The following is a 14735-nucleotide window of genomic DNA, read 5'->3' as shown; positions in this document are numbered from 1 at the left end:
CTGTCTCTCTCTCTCACACAAATGCAGCGTGCAGACCTACCTAACACCCTCACGCACACTCAAAGTCTAAACTATTAGAATCTTTTGCCGTTCCGACTTCATTTCTACCTGCTCCAGGCGTTTTACATTAACACCCAGCGAAGCACTCAGCTGCACGTTTAATGCCTCACACAACACTTGTTTAGAGGATTTAGAGGGCACAAATGTGTGTGAGTGTGTGCGTGAAAGAAAGAGGGACAGAATGAATGCAAGCATCCTCTGGTCAGGCACAATCACAACCTGATGTTCCTCAGAGGGTTCACACAGATGGGAAAACAGGTGTCCAGGTTGCTTTGATACACACAGTCACTTTATTTTTACGGGAAAACATTTATGGATAACTGGATAAAAAACGGCGCTATTAAGTCTTAATTCACTCTGATAAACATGCTTAGAATTAAAGGGACCATGTCATTTTAAACTTTAGGATTTTCTTTCTTCCATGGAGCTCAAACAGACCACTATATTCAATTTTATTAAAGTAAATAGGGATTGTGGCAGTCAAGCACCAAAATAGAATATCCCCCAAAAACAAAAAACACCATAGAATTATCATAAAAGTGATTCAACCAATGCGCTATATTTCACATCTTTTGAAATCATCCGATAGATTTGTGTACATAAAACTGAAATTTAAGTCGTTATTCACTGAAAATCTTGACTTGACTTTTCATTGATTTATCTAGTTTCACAAAGTCTGATTTGTCAACATTTTCATATTGGTATTGAAAAACTGGATAAAACGATTCAATGAAAAGGTCCAATTCAAAAGAACCATTTTGTGAATCTGGATTCGGTTCTCAAATTCAACTCGCTGACTGCCATTTCAAATTAGCATGAAATTTAAATGTATCCTACCCAACAATCAATTTTGCTTTTAAAAGACGTCTAATAGCCGTCCAAACACAGCCCTGACTTCTAGGCTAAAACCAGGCAAAGACAAATTTGGCCTGTCAGTGAAACTTTAATAGACGTCTACCCAAAGAAATGAAACCAAAAACCTTGTAATCACAGTTGACTTTGCTTACATGATGGAATACCATACATCTCGCAAGTTATTTTGGCAAAAACTACATGTAACCAAATTCAAGGTTGTTTTGGCTAGAAGTGGGTTACTCATAGCCGGACTATATCGGGTCTATAGTTAACTGAGACAGTGAAATTACGGCTATTGCTTGCTGGGTATTTTCTAAATGCATATTATTGATCTAATTGTGATTCATCCATCCATGTATTTTGTTTTTTTTTTCCTTCAAAATGTTTTATTCAAAATATCATAACCGCCATCCAATCAACTGATGGACAGAACCAAGTCCCCGCTCTATATTTTTTCCTTTTTTGCTACTTTTGTTACATCGTAACTTTAACAGCTCACCAAAGGGGAAGATTATCAGTGTATAGACCTTACGTAGCCCCGCCCTTTTTCAGGGCTGCATTCGTTGTGTTTCGGTCTTCCGGTTTGTATTTTCACAGCATGAAGGTAAGATCTTATGGATTTATGAATGAACCACTCGTTTTAAAAACTTCCCAGTCTATTTACATTTATTATGACATCTGCTTCAAAAATTACACTGCTCATGATAACTTTCTTTAACTCAACAATAAGTAAATCCACCAGCTGATTACTCTTCGACAGCAATGCCATACAAATATACAGAGCTAGCGCAAAAACTAAATTCTAAAGATGCATGTGTGTTTGTTTCTCTGGTGCATAAGGTCTATAACAACTAAAATTTCAGTTTGCCACAAGATATGATAGCACAGGCATCATACGGGCCACATTTATGGTGCTTGTATGTCCTTTTTAGAGCTTGACAGTCACCATATATACAGTGGGGCAAAAAAATATTTAGTCAGCCTCCAATTGACCTATCGGTAAGCCCCTCCCCTCGAACGCAGATGAGCCAATGGCAATTGAGTATCAGTTGCGCTGGGACCGGAACTCGGACATCTTTAGGTGTCAGCGCCATAGAGCGCCATTTGATGCTGTTTATGCTACAAAAATGCTAAAATGTCGTGCCTGAGGTACTGTAACATTGATTCCAGGGATCCTGAGTGGATTTTCTGTTTGTCATACTCTCGTTAAGTTACGATTAAAGTCCCTGCTAACATACAAACCGAATGGGTTTCATTAAACTTTTTTGCCCCACTGTACATGCATAGAACAGAGCATCGTAAACTTGTATAGGCTAAATAACTATTTGTGTTCCGTGGGAGGAAAAAAAACATGTTTTGAATATTTGGAGAGTAACTGTTTGAGTCCATATCTTGTGTTTTCTGTTTGGAAAACACACACACCTCTGGCTGATCTGTCTGCCATTGGGCAGTTGGGCGTTTAGGTATCTGGTTATCAGTTAGGTTGAGCCAGCATGTCTCATCGTTGGCTTATTTCTATGATATGACTATAAACACACGTTCTCTCAGACACTCATTTACACAAACACACACCTGACCGGGGGAGATAAAGGAGGCACTGAAAAGTTTTGCCTGACCACAAACTGTTCATAGCCAAAAGAGGAGCCGAGGGGCCAAAAGCCAGAGAAGACACACACACACACACACACACACACACACACACACACACACACACACACACACACACACACACACACACACACACACACACACACACACACACACACACACACACACACACACACACACACACACACACACACACACACACTCTTACACATGCTCAGCAGGGTCCGGAAGCCAGCACCTCCCTGTGGTGATGCTTCTAACCATCGGCATCTCTCAGTTAAAACCGCATTCACGTACCCACACAAATCCACACACAGATGCACACCCCTTGTGTTAGAGTCGGTTGTCTGAGCAGGAAGTAGACCGTTGCAGTTGGGTTTAACCGTAAGGGTCACGAGACCCCTGGGCCTGGATGAGGAAACCCCACATCAACCCCCAAAACAGCGAGCTTCTAACGTTGAGCCTCAAATTGCAACGTCTCTTGGCAGTCCACACGAGCGTTGTGACCAGCTCAACTTCCCCATGAAAATCCATTACAATGATGCTCAAAATGCATTTCCTCTGCTTATTTTTTTTTTTTTTTTTTTGCTTTTAAGGTAATTTACTAAATTGCCGACAGACATTACAGCACCAGCCTCATAAAGTTAATGAATATTAATTAACAATTTCCCGGACCGCACAGGAGATCCCGCTGCATCCAATCAACTAACGCTTTTCTCTCCTGTCCTCCCCCTTTCACCCCCCTGGCCTAATGGGTCAGGTGGGGCGTCACATCATCGGTAGCTGGACCGTCTCCAGGGGAACAGGGCTGGGGTAATTGCATGGCTCGTTTTGATGACATGCTTTTTATGCAAATGAAGAAGGGAGTGCAGGGACACGGCTGGGGGGGAAATGGAGCCATCCAATCAGTTGCTTCGAGGGGCTAAGCACAATTAAAGACTGATTCAGATAATGAGCTCTTATCATCACGATGGGGCCGTTTGCATCATTATAGACACATTCTGTTATTAATATTATTGCTATTAGTTTTATTATTATTATTTGAATGGTGATAATCAGAAGTATCATCATTATATTTATGATTATTGTTATTGTTGTAGGGTTATAGATGGTTTATATCAAGCTCTTTGAATATGCACTAGGTCGGCTATTCCACCTCGTTTTTTTTCCTATCCCTCTAACTTTCTCATTCTGTCTCGCACGCGCAGATTTGTTCAGTCATTCAGTTACAGTAGCGCTGGGTGCCAGCAGTAACACCACTGTGTTCGCTGCCAACCACAATTACTGTTCCATTCTGCCAGCTGCCAAGAGCTCCGCAGATACAGAGCAGTTAACCCGCACTGATACACACACACATACACTTGTACGCGGTTGTACACGAATCTGTGAAAGTACCAATAGCAAGTGCTCAGCTGTGCATACTATTTAAAAAGAACAGGCATGTGCACATGTTAACACAAATACACACTATACTCAGACACGCACTAAAAGGCTTAAACATTTATATGAAGCTCTAAAAATGTTTAAAAGAACATATTGCACATTACGGATAGTCTGAATTAATGCATAAGCACACAGAGCGCACAAGGGGAAAGCACAATTACGCTTGGATATAAAAATCAGAAATTAAGAAAGGGGTACACTAATATAGCACAGCACACTGAATCTTATACATACTCTAAAGTGTGCGTTTGTACGTGTTAGGTTATGCCCGCTATAGAAAGCATGCTGGGTATTTATACAAGACTAGTATAGACAGAAGAATAGATAGATATAAGATCTAAGAACAATATATGGAATTTTGGAGTGACTGAATGACAGATAGAATGATAGAACGACAGACAGACAGACAGACAGACAGACAGACAGACAGACAGACAGACAGACAGACAGACAGACAGACAGACAGACAGACAGACAGACAGACAGACAGACAGACAGACAGACAGACAGACAGACAGACAGACAGACAGACAGACAGACAGACAGACAGACAGACAGACAGACAGACAGACAGACAGATAGATAGATAGATAGATAGATAGATAGATAGATAGATAGATAGATAGATAGATAGATAGATAGATAGATAGATAGATAGATAGATAGATAGATAGATAGATAGATAGATAGATAGATAGATCACCTTCATGTGAGTGGGAGAACCAGATCTGTGACGGGGCTGTGGAGTGAGGTCCAGAGCGATAGGGCGGAGAAGAGGGGGATGATGGGGGTCCGGTAGGATGGGAGGGAGGAGATCCCAGACTGCTGGCCAGAAACGTTCCCATGAAGGAGGCAGAGGAGTTCCCTATCAGTCCACTGCCTGCAGGACAAAATTTAAAAAATGGTTACAAATCTGACATATCCTCGAAACGACCGAATTATTGAATTACTGAAAATTATAAAGTGGACCTCCCCAATTACAGTGCAGTTGTTACAAAGAAAAAATACATTCTGCCTAAAATAATCATCCTAACCGAATTAGACAGAATTAAAGCGCAATTGTGGGGAAACAAGACTGAAGGAAATATCAAGATAGCAAAAAACTTAATGAGAGACAGAAAGTGAGGTATGAGACATTAAAAAGAAAGAGAGAGAGAGAGTTTTGGAACATAAGCGTCTGTTCCCATAGTGAAGTCCCTGTGATCACTCTGCTGTAGCCACACACACACACACACACACACTTTGCGACAAGACCTACAAAGGAGAATAAGAAACAAGCCGTAATACGCTCTCATCTAAATAATCATTACCACAGCACACCCAAAAGGTGGGTGTCTGTCTGTCCAGACAGCAGGGACAAAATAATGCTAAACGCAAATAAACCGCAACAAACCGAAGTACAAAACAAACAAACAACTGACTTTTAAAATGGAATCGATGTCCATAAATAAAATCTGGGTCCTGAAGCAAAACCATGTTGAGAACCACTGACCTAAATCACCCAAAACACAGATGCACAAAAAAGAGAGAGTGAAACACAGTGATGGAATGATAATCGGGAAACCCTGGATCGAAGAGCATCAAAGAGATACAACTTTATTCATCCCTAAAGGAAAATAAGCAAGACTTTATACATTCAAGCCAGCAAGGGTTAAATAAATCAAATCCATTACACATGCACAGTACATACAAACCACATGGAGAAGTCATTACATTTCCAACACATCATCTATCTTGAGTTTTTTTCCAACACAGGAAGAAACAAAGCGAATTTGCAACACTCCAATAAGTTTGATTAACCCATATGCTACAGAGGCACGGCTTTAATAAACTTCAGACATAATATAATTTAAAGATAAGGCAGCTCACCGGAGACGATTCGCTCATGGTGCGATACAGCATATAGAATCATCAAACCAGCTTATTAAACGTGGAACTTAATAGAACGAATTGCGCTTAAGACGATGCCTGCACAACATTTACAAGTCTTCGCAGATGAAAAAACACCATGCATGAACACACTGTTGTTAGTTTCAGCGCATACCGCTGTGGTTTCCTGTGCGTCTTCCCCTGACAAAGACCCTGCCCTTGTGTCCTCTAAAACAACCAACACCACCAATTAAACAACGAGGTGAAGGCGAGTGTGGTTTCATTTCCTAAACTGATAAAAGTTAATTAACGTGGGTGAGAGGGATGAGGTTAAGGAAGACGTTTATGGGTGTGAAATTACTAAATGAGTGCTCTCACAAGATAAACAGAGCACCAGGCCGCAGCTCAAGCCCTAGGCAAAAAATGACAGCAAGCAGGAAAAAAAAGTCAAGAAAGCAGGAAAAGAACAGCGGAATTACAGGTCTGGAAAGACATTAGGCCACTGGTGCCGGGGTGGATGCTGGGATCACAGCCGTCAAGACACTTTGTCTCCGCTCACCCACTCACTCGCCTCGGGATGAAAGTTACGCTGGTCTAGCAACAGTTTCCCGCTACATGAAATGGTATAATCGAGGCTGCAGAATTTCCAGCACACATTACAGACGTCTTCTCCTCCTTCTTCTCCTCCCAAATGTCCCTACCACCTTCCCACGAGTTCCACTCCCGAAATGAAAGGCCTGTGCACTATTCACCAATGCATTATGGATGCGGTCTCTGGATGGATTCTGGCAAAATCCACCCCTTTCAAATGCACAAGGTCTTTTCCAGTTAGTTAGGTCAACAGTTAGGGCACAACATAAGACTTTGAGAAAGTGTATATATACACACATTAAATCAATATTTCATCATGTCACATTTTTTACTCTGACTAAAACAGCATCTACTTTTACAGAAATTTTGACAAATTATGCAGTTGATATAAATTATGTATATATAAACTAAAATATTGGTAAATCCTGAAATTAACATTAACTAAGATTAATAAATGCTGTAGAAGTTTTGTTCATTCTTAGTTCATGTTAATGTTAAGTAATGAAACCTGTAATGTGTTACCAATATCTTGCGTTTTCAACTGTTTATTTTAATTAAAATCGATGCACATTTTTCATCTCGACGAAATAAAAACACCTTATACCAATATACATTTTCAACATCAATTTTGTTGATGAGATTATGCAAGAAAATTAAATTAAATATTTAAACGTGTATATATACACATTATATATATATATATATATATATATATATATATATATATATATATATATATATATATATATATATATATATATATATATATATATATATATATATATATATAAACATTTGTTAGTTCATTGAAATGAAAAATGTGTTAATATTTATAGCTTTTTCACCCAATATTTTAGTGAATTTTATATTTTAATTAAAATCGACACTTTTTCAATGTCTAACAAACATTTCATATTAAACTCGATTTTTTTCAAAATATTTTCATATTTTCATAAACTACGTTAAACCCGATGAAAATTGTTTATCTCAGCAAAATAAAAAAAATAAATCGTTGTCGAGATTAAGACTGATTTTTTAGGGAAAACAATGGGAAAACACAGCAGTTGCTCATTCATGATCTCCTAGAGACACTAAATATTCGATCTATGATAAATTCAAACTGAACGAATAAAAGCAGGGAGAAAGGGAAACCTGATCCACCCTTACGTGAACCTAAATACTCCTGCATGATTCAACTCTGCCGGTTGCCATGGGTAGCCTGGCAGCCTCAGACAGCACAACCACAGACCGCTGACACTGACCGTCTGATGGATAGTCTACTGAACACAAAACTGGAAAGCACATCTAAAAAAAACTCAGTTTGCTAGTTCCATGCGCACAGGTTCAGCCTGGAGGGTAACAAAACAGTGTTTACAAGGCACCAGGTTAATATTATGAGAGCATGAGAGGAATAACTCATCAATGGATTCTAATCTAAATTAGGCACAGACAAAAGTGAAGTGTATGCAGCTTTCGATGGGCGTTTTTTGGCCAAATGATATGCAGTAGGCTAGTGGACCAGACTTTATGCCACAAGTCTGGTTTGCTCTACACCCACCGTACCAACCATCTGAACAAGCCCTCGCTCCTCCTCTCCTCTACGCCCTCCGCCAACTTCCCTTTAATAAAATGTTTCCTCTTGTTTGCTTTGCTTTATTGACTTTTTTCTCTCTTTTTTTCCTCCGTTTTCGAGCACGCCGTGGGCCGAGCGTCAGCTGCAAAGCCTGGAATTATTGCTTGCGCCCACGATACTAACATCCCCCCTCCTTCCACCACTTCTAATAAACCAAACTGCAGAAATGAAATGCTGTTGATACATGAACTGAGGGATTGGAGGAAAGGAAAGGATGGCGGGAGGTCTGAAACGAAATGTAGCTGCCAAAAAAAGCCCAAACAGCGTGTGTGAACCTGGGGAAGCCCAGTCACTGTGAAAAAAACAACAGCGACAGAGTCATTACGGCGGGAATACAGTGAGCTATAAAGGATGATGCTGTCTTGTCAGGCGGATCCCCAAAGGGAATGTGTGTTTATTTATGTCCGTGGCGCGAAACGCGGCTGAACGAGAGAGTGACTCTTGTGCGAGCGCTTAAGGAAATCGGGTCATGTGCATACTAATCGCCTGATTCCAGGCTCAGAGCAACATTAATCCAATTAAGGAATTAAAAGGAAGAATCCTGAAGAGTGGGATTCCCGAGTGTGTCTGCCACACACAAATACACACACTCGCGTAACTGCCAGTTGCACAAGTGCATGTTCAGCCTTGTCATCAAATGAGAGTCCCCCAGCGCTGCCCTTTAGTGGAACAAGACGTGTGTGTGTGAGAGAGAGAGAGAGAGAGAGAGGAGAGAGAGAGAGAGAGGAGGAGAGAGAGAGAGAGAGAGAGAGAGAGAGAGAGAGAGAGAGAGAGAGAGAGAGAGAGAGAGAGAGAGAGAGAGAGAGAGAGAGAGAGAGAGAGAGAGAGAGAGAGAGAGAGAGAGAGAGAGAGAGAGAGAGAGAGAGAGAGAGAGAGAGAGAGAGAGAGAGAGAGAGAATGATGTGGGGGAAAAAAAAGTCAAATCAGAGGTTTGGATTATGTGTTACTTGTTCAAATCAGAGATCCAAATTAAGTGCAATCCATCAGCACACACAACAGCTCGAGGTTCTAATGGGCCTATGTGTTACATTACAACAGCTGTCTCTCTCTCTCTGTGTCTCTTCACAGGAGGATGTTTATGTCTACTGGTGCTGAGTACTCAGTTCAACAGACAGAGATAACACAAGTGTTGTGGAGAAAAGACTAGAGAGGTAAGAGTAACAGGAACTAACTCAACGTTTTTTTTTACACCTAAACCATATATAGATATGCCAACTGATATTGTTAAATGCATACATAATGTAGTTTAGGTAAGATATACATAAAATATACTAAAAATAAATAATCTTTTTAGTTTTGTAATTATTTTAATTAATGTTTATATTTTTCTGAAATAAATAAATACTATAGTTTAGGCAAAGTATAAAAACATATTTTTTGCTATAATAAATAAATAAACAAACAAATAAATTAGGCTATAGCTCAGGCAAAATATAAAATATTTACTTATTATATATATATATATATATATATATATATATATATATATATATATATATATATATATATATTATATATATATATATATATATATATATATATATAATATATATATATATATATATATATAAATTCAAAATTTTACATCATAAATATAAATTTTATTTTAGAAAATATTTTTGAAATTAATGTTTCTACATTTGATATTGTACTGTATGCATGTACGTTTGAGTGTGTACACATACATACTATACAATAATACATATATACAGTTTTAGGTAGTTGAGGCAAAATAATATGTATGTACGAATTTATTTTAGGTATTGCCAATACATTTTTGACTATATCCCTTCCCCACCCCCAATAAATAGAAAGAAAAAATGCATAATACCTGATTCTAATTGGTCAATCTGCTATCAAATCTTTTATATAAAGCCTGCTAAACTCTGGACGTGACAACACTTGATTTCCAACATAACTGTTTCATGTCTCTTGTATCATTCTGTGTCCTTGGTCTCCTCTCATAATAAAACAATTTAGCTCATTCTCATCCATATTGTATGTCCATAATTTACTTGGTAAGTAGTTGTGCAATAACACAATTATAGGGATAATATATGGTCAGACAGTCAATATTGCAAAATAAACCCTGATAGGGAGAACAGGACCCTGGTGCATGGTACATGAATACTGTACTAAATGTAAGAACAACAGATATCCCTGTAGAGATAACTAGGTAAACATGTAAACATGAGTGGCCGAGCTGTAAGCAAGCTTCACAAAATCACAAAAAGTAATATCACACACACACACACACACACACACACGTTGTTGCTCCATTAATGTGAGAGGTGGAACATGTCTTAGATGGCAGAGCTAGTGGAGGAGGGGCATGAGAGACTTCATATTAAGGGTTTTGTCAGGGGAGTGGTTACTGCATATGTGTGTGTGAAGTGAGGGAGTGTTTACACAGCTGGGTTCCACGCTCTCACACAACCCCACATCGCACTGTCCCCCGAAAACATGTGCCACTCCAGAAAAACCCCAATATTTTCTCTCTTCACAGTCATAATAAATAGCCTTTGGGAGGGAGGAAGGGCAGGGTCTGCAGAAACAGCACACTTCTCTCATTGCCTGTTTGTTTTGTGTCTCTAAGCCGTGACTCAGTCAGTTTGGGACTGTGCCGTACGAGAGGATATTTTTGAAGTCGTTTGGTTTTGGCCCGATCGCTTGTGCGAATGAGTCTAAACTGACATGGGAGTATTTAGGGTAATCCACATGTAAAATTAGCATTAGTCATTAATCATTTCTGTTCCTAAACACAGAAATGGCAGAGACAGGAAGGATTTAAATGAACATGGCACTGAATGTATAACCCCGCTCCCGCTGGAGGCCTATCCCCAGGTTGCGCTCTAAAATTACATTTGTAGGTATGCTGCTAGAAGACAGTCACATGATAGTTTTGCCTATTGAACAGAATGAAATTTAAGGCATTCGCTGATAATCTTACCCTCCAGTGAGTTGTTAACTGCTGCGACCGGATCACTGAGTCATTAAGTTTAACAGATCAGTCCAACTGATTCAACTGGAACAAATGATTAATTCAAAACGTTGGTAATACTTCTCTCATAAACTTGTCAAGGAAAGCTGAGGCAGATATCAAGGTTTAAGTGATTCAAAACTTACATTTCAGTCAGTTTCTCACAGGATTTTTGTCTACAGTAAAACAAACTATATATATATTTTTATTTTATTCTTAATATAGATTCTTTAACTTTGGTCAATAAAAGAGTTATGGGGAAAAATAGACAATAGAAAATAGGACAAAATTAAGATCATAAAACACAAATTTACCTAATCTCCCCAGGGATAACTATTTTCATTCAAACAGGGCTTTAGAGAGATCAGCTTAATCATATCACAACTCCAAATTGTACTCTACGACAGGAAGCAAGAATCAAGATCAGATTACACCTACAATGGTTGCCGCACATTTCTCCTTTTTTTTTTTTTTTTTTTTCAAATCTTGGAATGAACACCAAAACAGGCAGGAAATAAAAAAGTGGACAGATTAACAACTCCAGCTCAAACTGTGAAGAACATGCACCATTTTTCCAAGAACCACTAGAGATGTGCTGCGGTTGTGGAATTTCCTCCCGGATGATGTCATTTGTGAATGTTGTGCCAAAAAAGACAGATTTGCGTTTTAGAATTTAAATTTCATTCATCATTGACGTGTGCGTAAATGTTTTTTTACCTTTCACCGTTATGTTTGTGGATATGCCATCCGTGGTATTCCCTGGTCATGAATTAAATTATAACTCAGAGGAAGCGTCTTCCCCAGGGAATCGGGAAGAGGCTGTATGAGTGGGTGTGTGGTCTTGTAAGTGTGTGAGTGTGTAACTCTGCATCTGTGTATTTTAAAACAGGAGGTCAGACTGGAAGTGAGTTAATTCCCAGAGGATTGGGACACGCCACACCCCAGAACCGCCACAAACTTTTGGCAGCGAGCAGAAATCACAATGGTGTGTGTGTCTGTGTGTCATGTGGGGGTCGTCCTATAGCAGGATCATTAAACACAGCTATGCAGCTTCTCAGAATGAGGTACGTCAAACCACACTAAATAACTCACACAGAGGCATGAAATAATATGTCGTAGAGGAGGAAAGGCGATTTGAGAAAAAGACAAATAGGAGAAGGGGGAATTTTAAACCGGCAACAATGAAAGAAAAGAGTAGACAGAAAGCGCGCGGCACTCGGCAGAAAACCAAAGGCCCAAAGATCTATAGCTGAAGTCCGACAGCCAGGTCTGCGGGTCGGAGTGTTTGTGTAGGCACGGACAGCACAGCTGGCAGGAACAACTGAGCATCGTTTGCTGGACAGTAAAAGTGCATCGTGCATGTAAAGAAACAGAGAACTGCACACCACCCAAAGAGAAAAAGAAAACAATGACGGATAGTCTAGAAGCAACACCATGAAGTGAATGAGTAATGCAAAAAATACATTAGTTTTTTTCCTAAGATAACGGTTTAGGCCTGAAACAAATGTGTCAAAATACAATTCATAATATTAAATTTTTTGGGTTGTTACCTTTATTACGATAGGATAGTATAGAGTAGAACGAAAGTGGGAGAGAGAGTGGAACGGGACCGGGAAAGGTCCATGACTCGAACTCAGGTCACCCAAAGTGCAATCGCGCTACATGTAGGAGCACTGCCCATGAGGATATCACCTCCGACTATAATTCATAGGGCCCTATTTTAACGATCTGAGTGCATGGCCTGAAGCGCATGGCGCAGGTGCACTACAGGGCGTGTCCGAATCCACTTTTGCTAGTTTAACAGTTGAAAAAATGGGGTTGTACCTAGTCTCTTAGCGAGTCATCATGGGTGTGTTTTAGGCGTAACGTGCAATAAACCAATCAGAGTCTCATCTCCCATTCCCTTTAAAAGCCAGTTGTGCTTGCACCATAGTGGATTCGCTATTTATATGGCGCAATTTGCGAGCGGAAAGACTGAACGCTTCTCCAAAGAGGAATCCTTTTATTTTTCATATTTAAAAATGTTTGTGTGCTGCTGTGCGTCGCTGTGTGTGTAATAAGCAGAGTGTACATGCGTTGTGCACACGCCTATAGGCGCATATTATTAACGCGCCCTTTAAATAACACAAAAAATACTGCGCTATTGACTTTAGACCAGGTTTTTGTTGGTCAATGGAGCAATAATTTTCAGTTGCCTCAAAATAGCAACAACAATGCACCTGAACACACCTCATTTTCAGACCAGCACGCCAATGGGTGAGTGCGTTTGCCATTTAAACAATGTGGCGCTAGACGTGAAAATGATAACTGCGCTGGGCTGAAACCAAGCGGAAACCTCCCGCAGTTTCTCTTTAAGCCAATACGGAAGTGACTTGAACTGCAATTCATCGACTGGCTGCTAGGGACAGGCTCCAGAAGGGAGCAGAATCTCATTGAGCTCCATGTTAAAATGCCCAACTTTACAGCAGAAAAAAGCAACTTTGACTGAAATAACCACTCGTTACAACCGAGGTATGCAGCAAAGCATTTGTGAAGCCACAACACGCACAACCTTGAGGCGGATGGGCTACAACAGCAGAAGACCCCACCGGGTACCACTCATCTCCACTACAAATGCCACTGCACGAGATCACCAAAATTGGACAGTTGAAGACTGGAAAAATGTTGCCAGGTCTGATGAGTCTCGATTTCTGTTGAGACATTCAGCTGGTAGAGTCCGAATTTGGCGTAAACAGAATGAGAACATGGATCCATCATGCCTTGTTACCACTGTGCAGGCTGGTGGTGGTGGTGTAATGGTGTGGGGGATGTTTTCTTGGCACACTTTAGGCCCCTTAGTGCCAATTGGGCATCGTTTAAAGGCCACAGCCTACGTGAGCATTGTTTCTGACCATGTCCATCCCTTTATGACCACCATGTACCCATCCTCTGATGGCTACTTCCAGCAGGATAATGCACCATGTCAAAAACCTCGAATCATTTCAAATTGGTTTCTTGAACATGACAATGAGTTCACTGTACTAAAATGGCCCCCACAGTCACCAGATCTCAACCCAATAGAGCATCTTTGGGATGTGGTGGAACGGGAGCTTCGTGCCCTGGATGTGCATCCCACAAATCTCCATCAACTGCAAGATGCTATCCTATCAATATGGGCCAACATTTTTAAAAAATGCTTTAAGCACCTTGTTGAATCAATGCCACGTAGAATTAAGGCAGTTCTGAAGGCGAAAGGGGGTCAAACACAATATTAGTATGGTGTTCCTAATAATCCTTTAGGTGAGTGTATGTTATAGTGATGCGTCAAAATTCCAGCAACTGAAATTATTTGGCATAAGTTTCGGAAATCATTGACTGACACAGTGACACATATGGTTTGTGTGCAGAACATGGATAAGCTCCAGCAGGTAAACATGTCGGCAGTGCACTTTGCAATGACCGAAAAGAGAAGCAATATGTAAAATTTGTTTGGCTGAAATATCGAGAGGTGGCTTGTGTCCAAGAATTGTATTACGACTGGTTTAATTTATCACCAGAAAACACAACACCCTGAGTAGAATAAAGAGATCAATTCCCAAATTTAATTACCGAAACTTTGATTTAGGCTTAATTTTTGGACACATTAAAACGTTACTTTCTGTGTTTCTTTAAAATTTAATAATAATCGCTGCATCACTATTATGTAAAGACACTATT

At 39.9% G+C, this 14735-nt stretch overlaps 1 protein-coding gene across 3 annotated transcripts in view; it reads right to left on the bottom strand.

Moving 5' to 3' along the window:
* Positions 1-14735, bottom strand: part of bahcc1b (BAH domain and coiled-coil containing 1b) — a 100518-nt gene that overhangs the window by 45269 nt on the left and 40514 nt on the right. For 2 of the 3 annotated variants that reach the window (XM_079801398.1, XM_079801399.1), the window contains exon 3: positions 4670-4846. In XM_079801398.1, the coding sequence (XP_079657524.1) occupies positions 4670-4846 (177 nt within the window). Of the gene's footprint in view, positions 1-4669; positions 4847-5835; positions 5957-14735 lie in introns of those variants that run through there. The other variant, XM_079801400.1, reaches the window with a different exon arrangement.

Source organism: Gobio gobio (genome assembly GCF_949357685.1).
Source record: "Gobio gobio genome assembly, chromosome: 20".
NCBI lineage: Eukaryota > Metazoa > Chordata > Actinopteri > Cypriniformes > Gobionidae > Gobio > Gobio gobio.
This window is presented reverse-complemented; position numbering and strand designations above follow the sequence as displayed.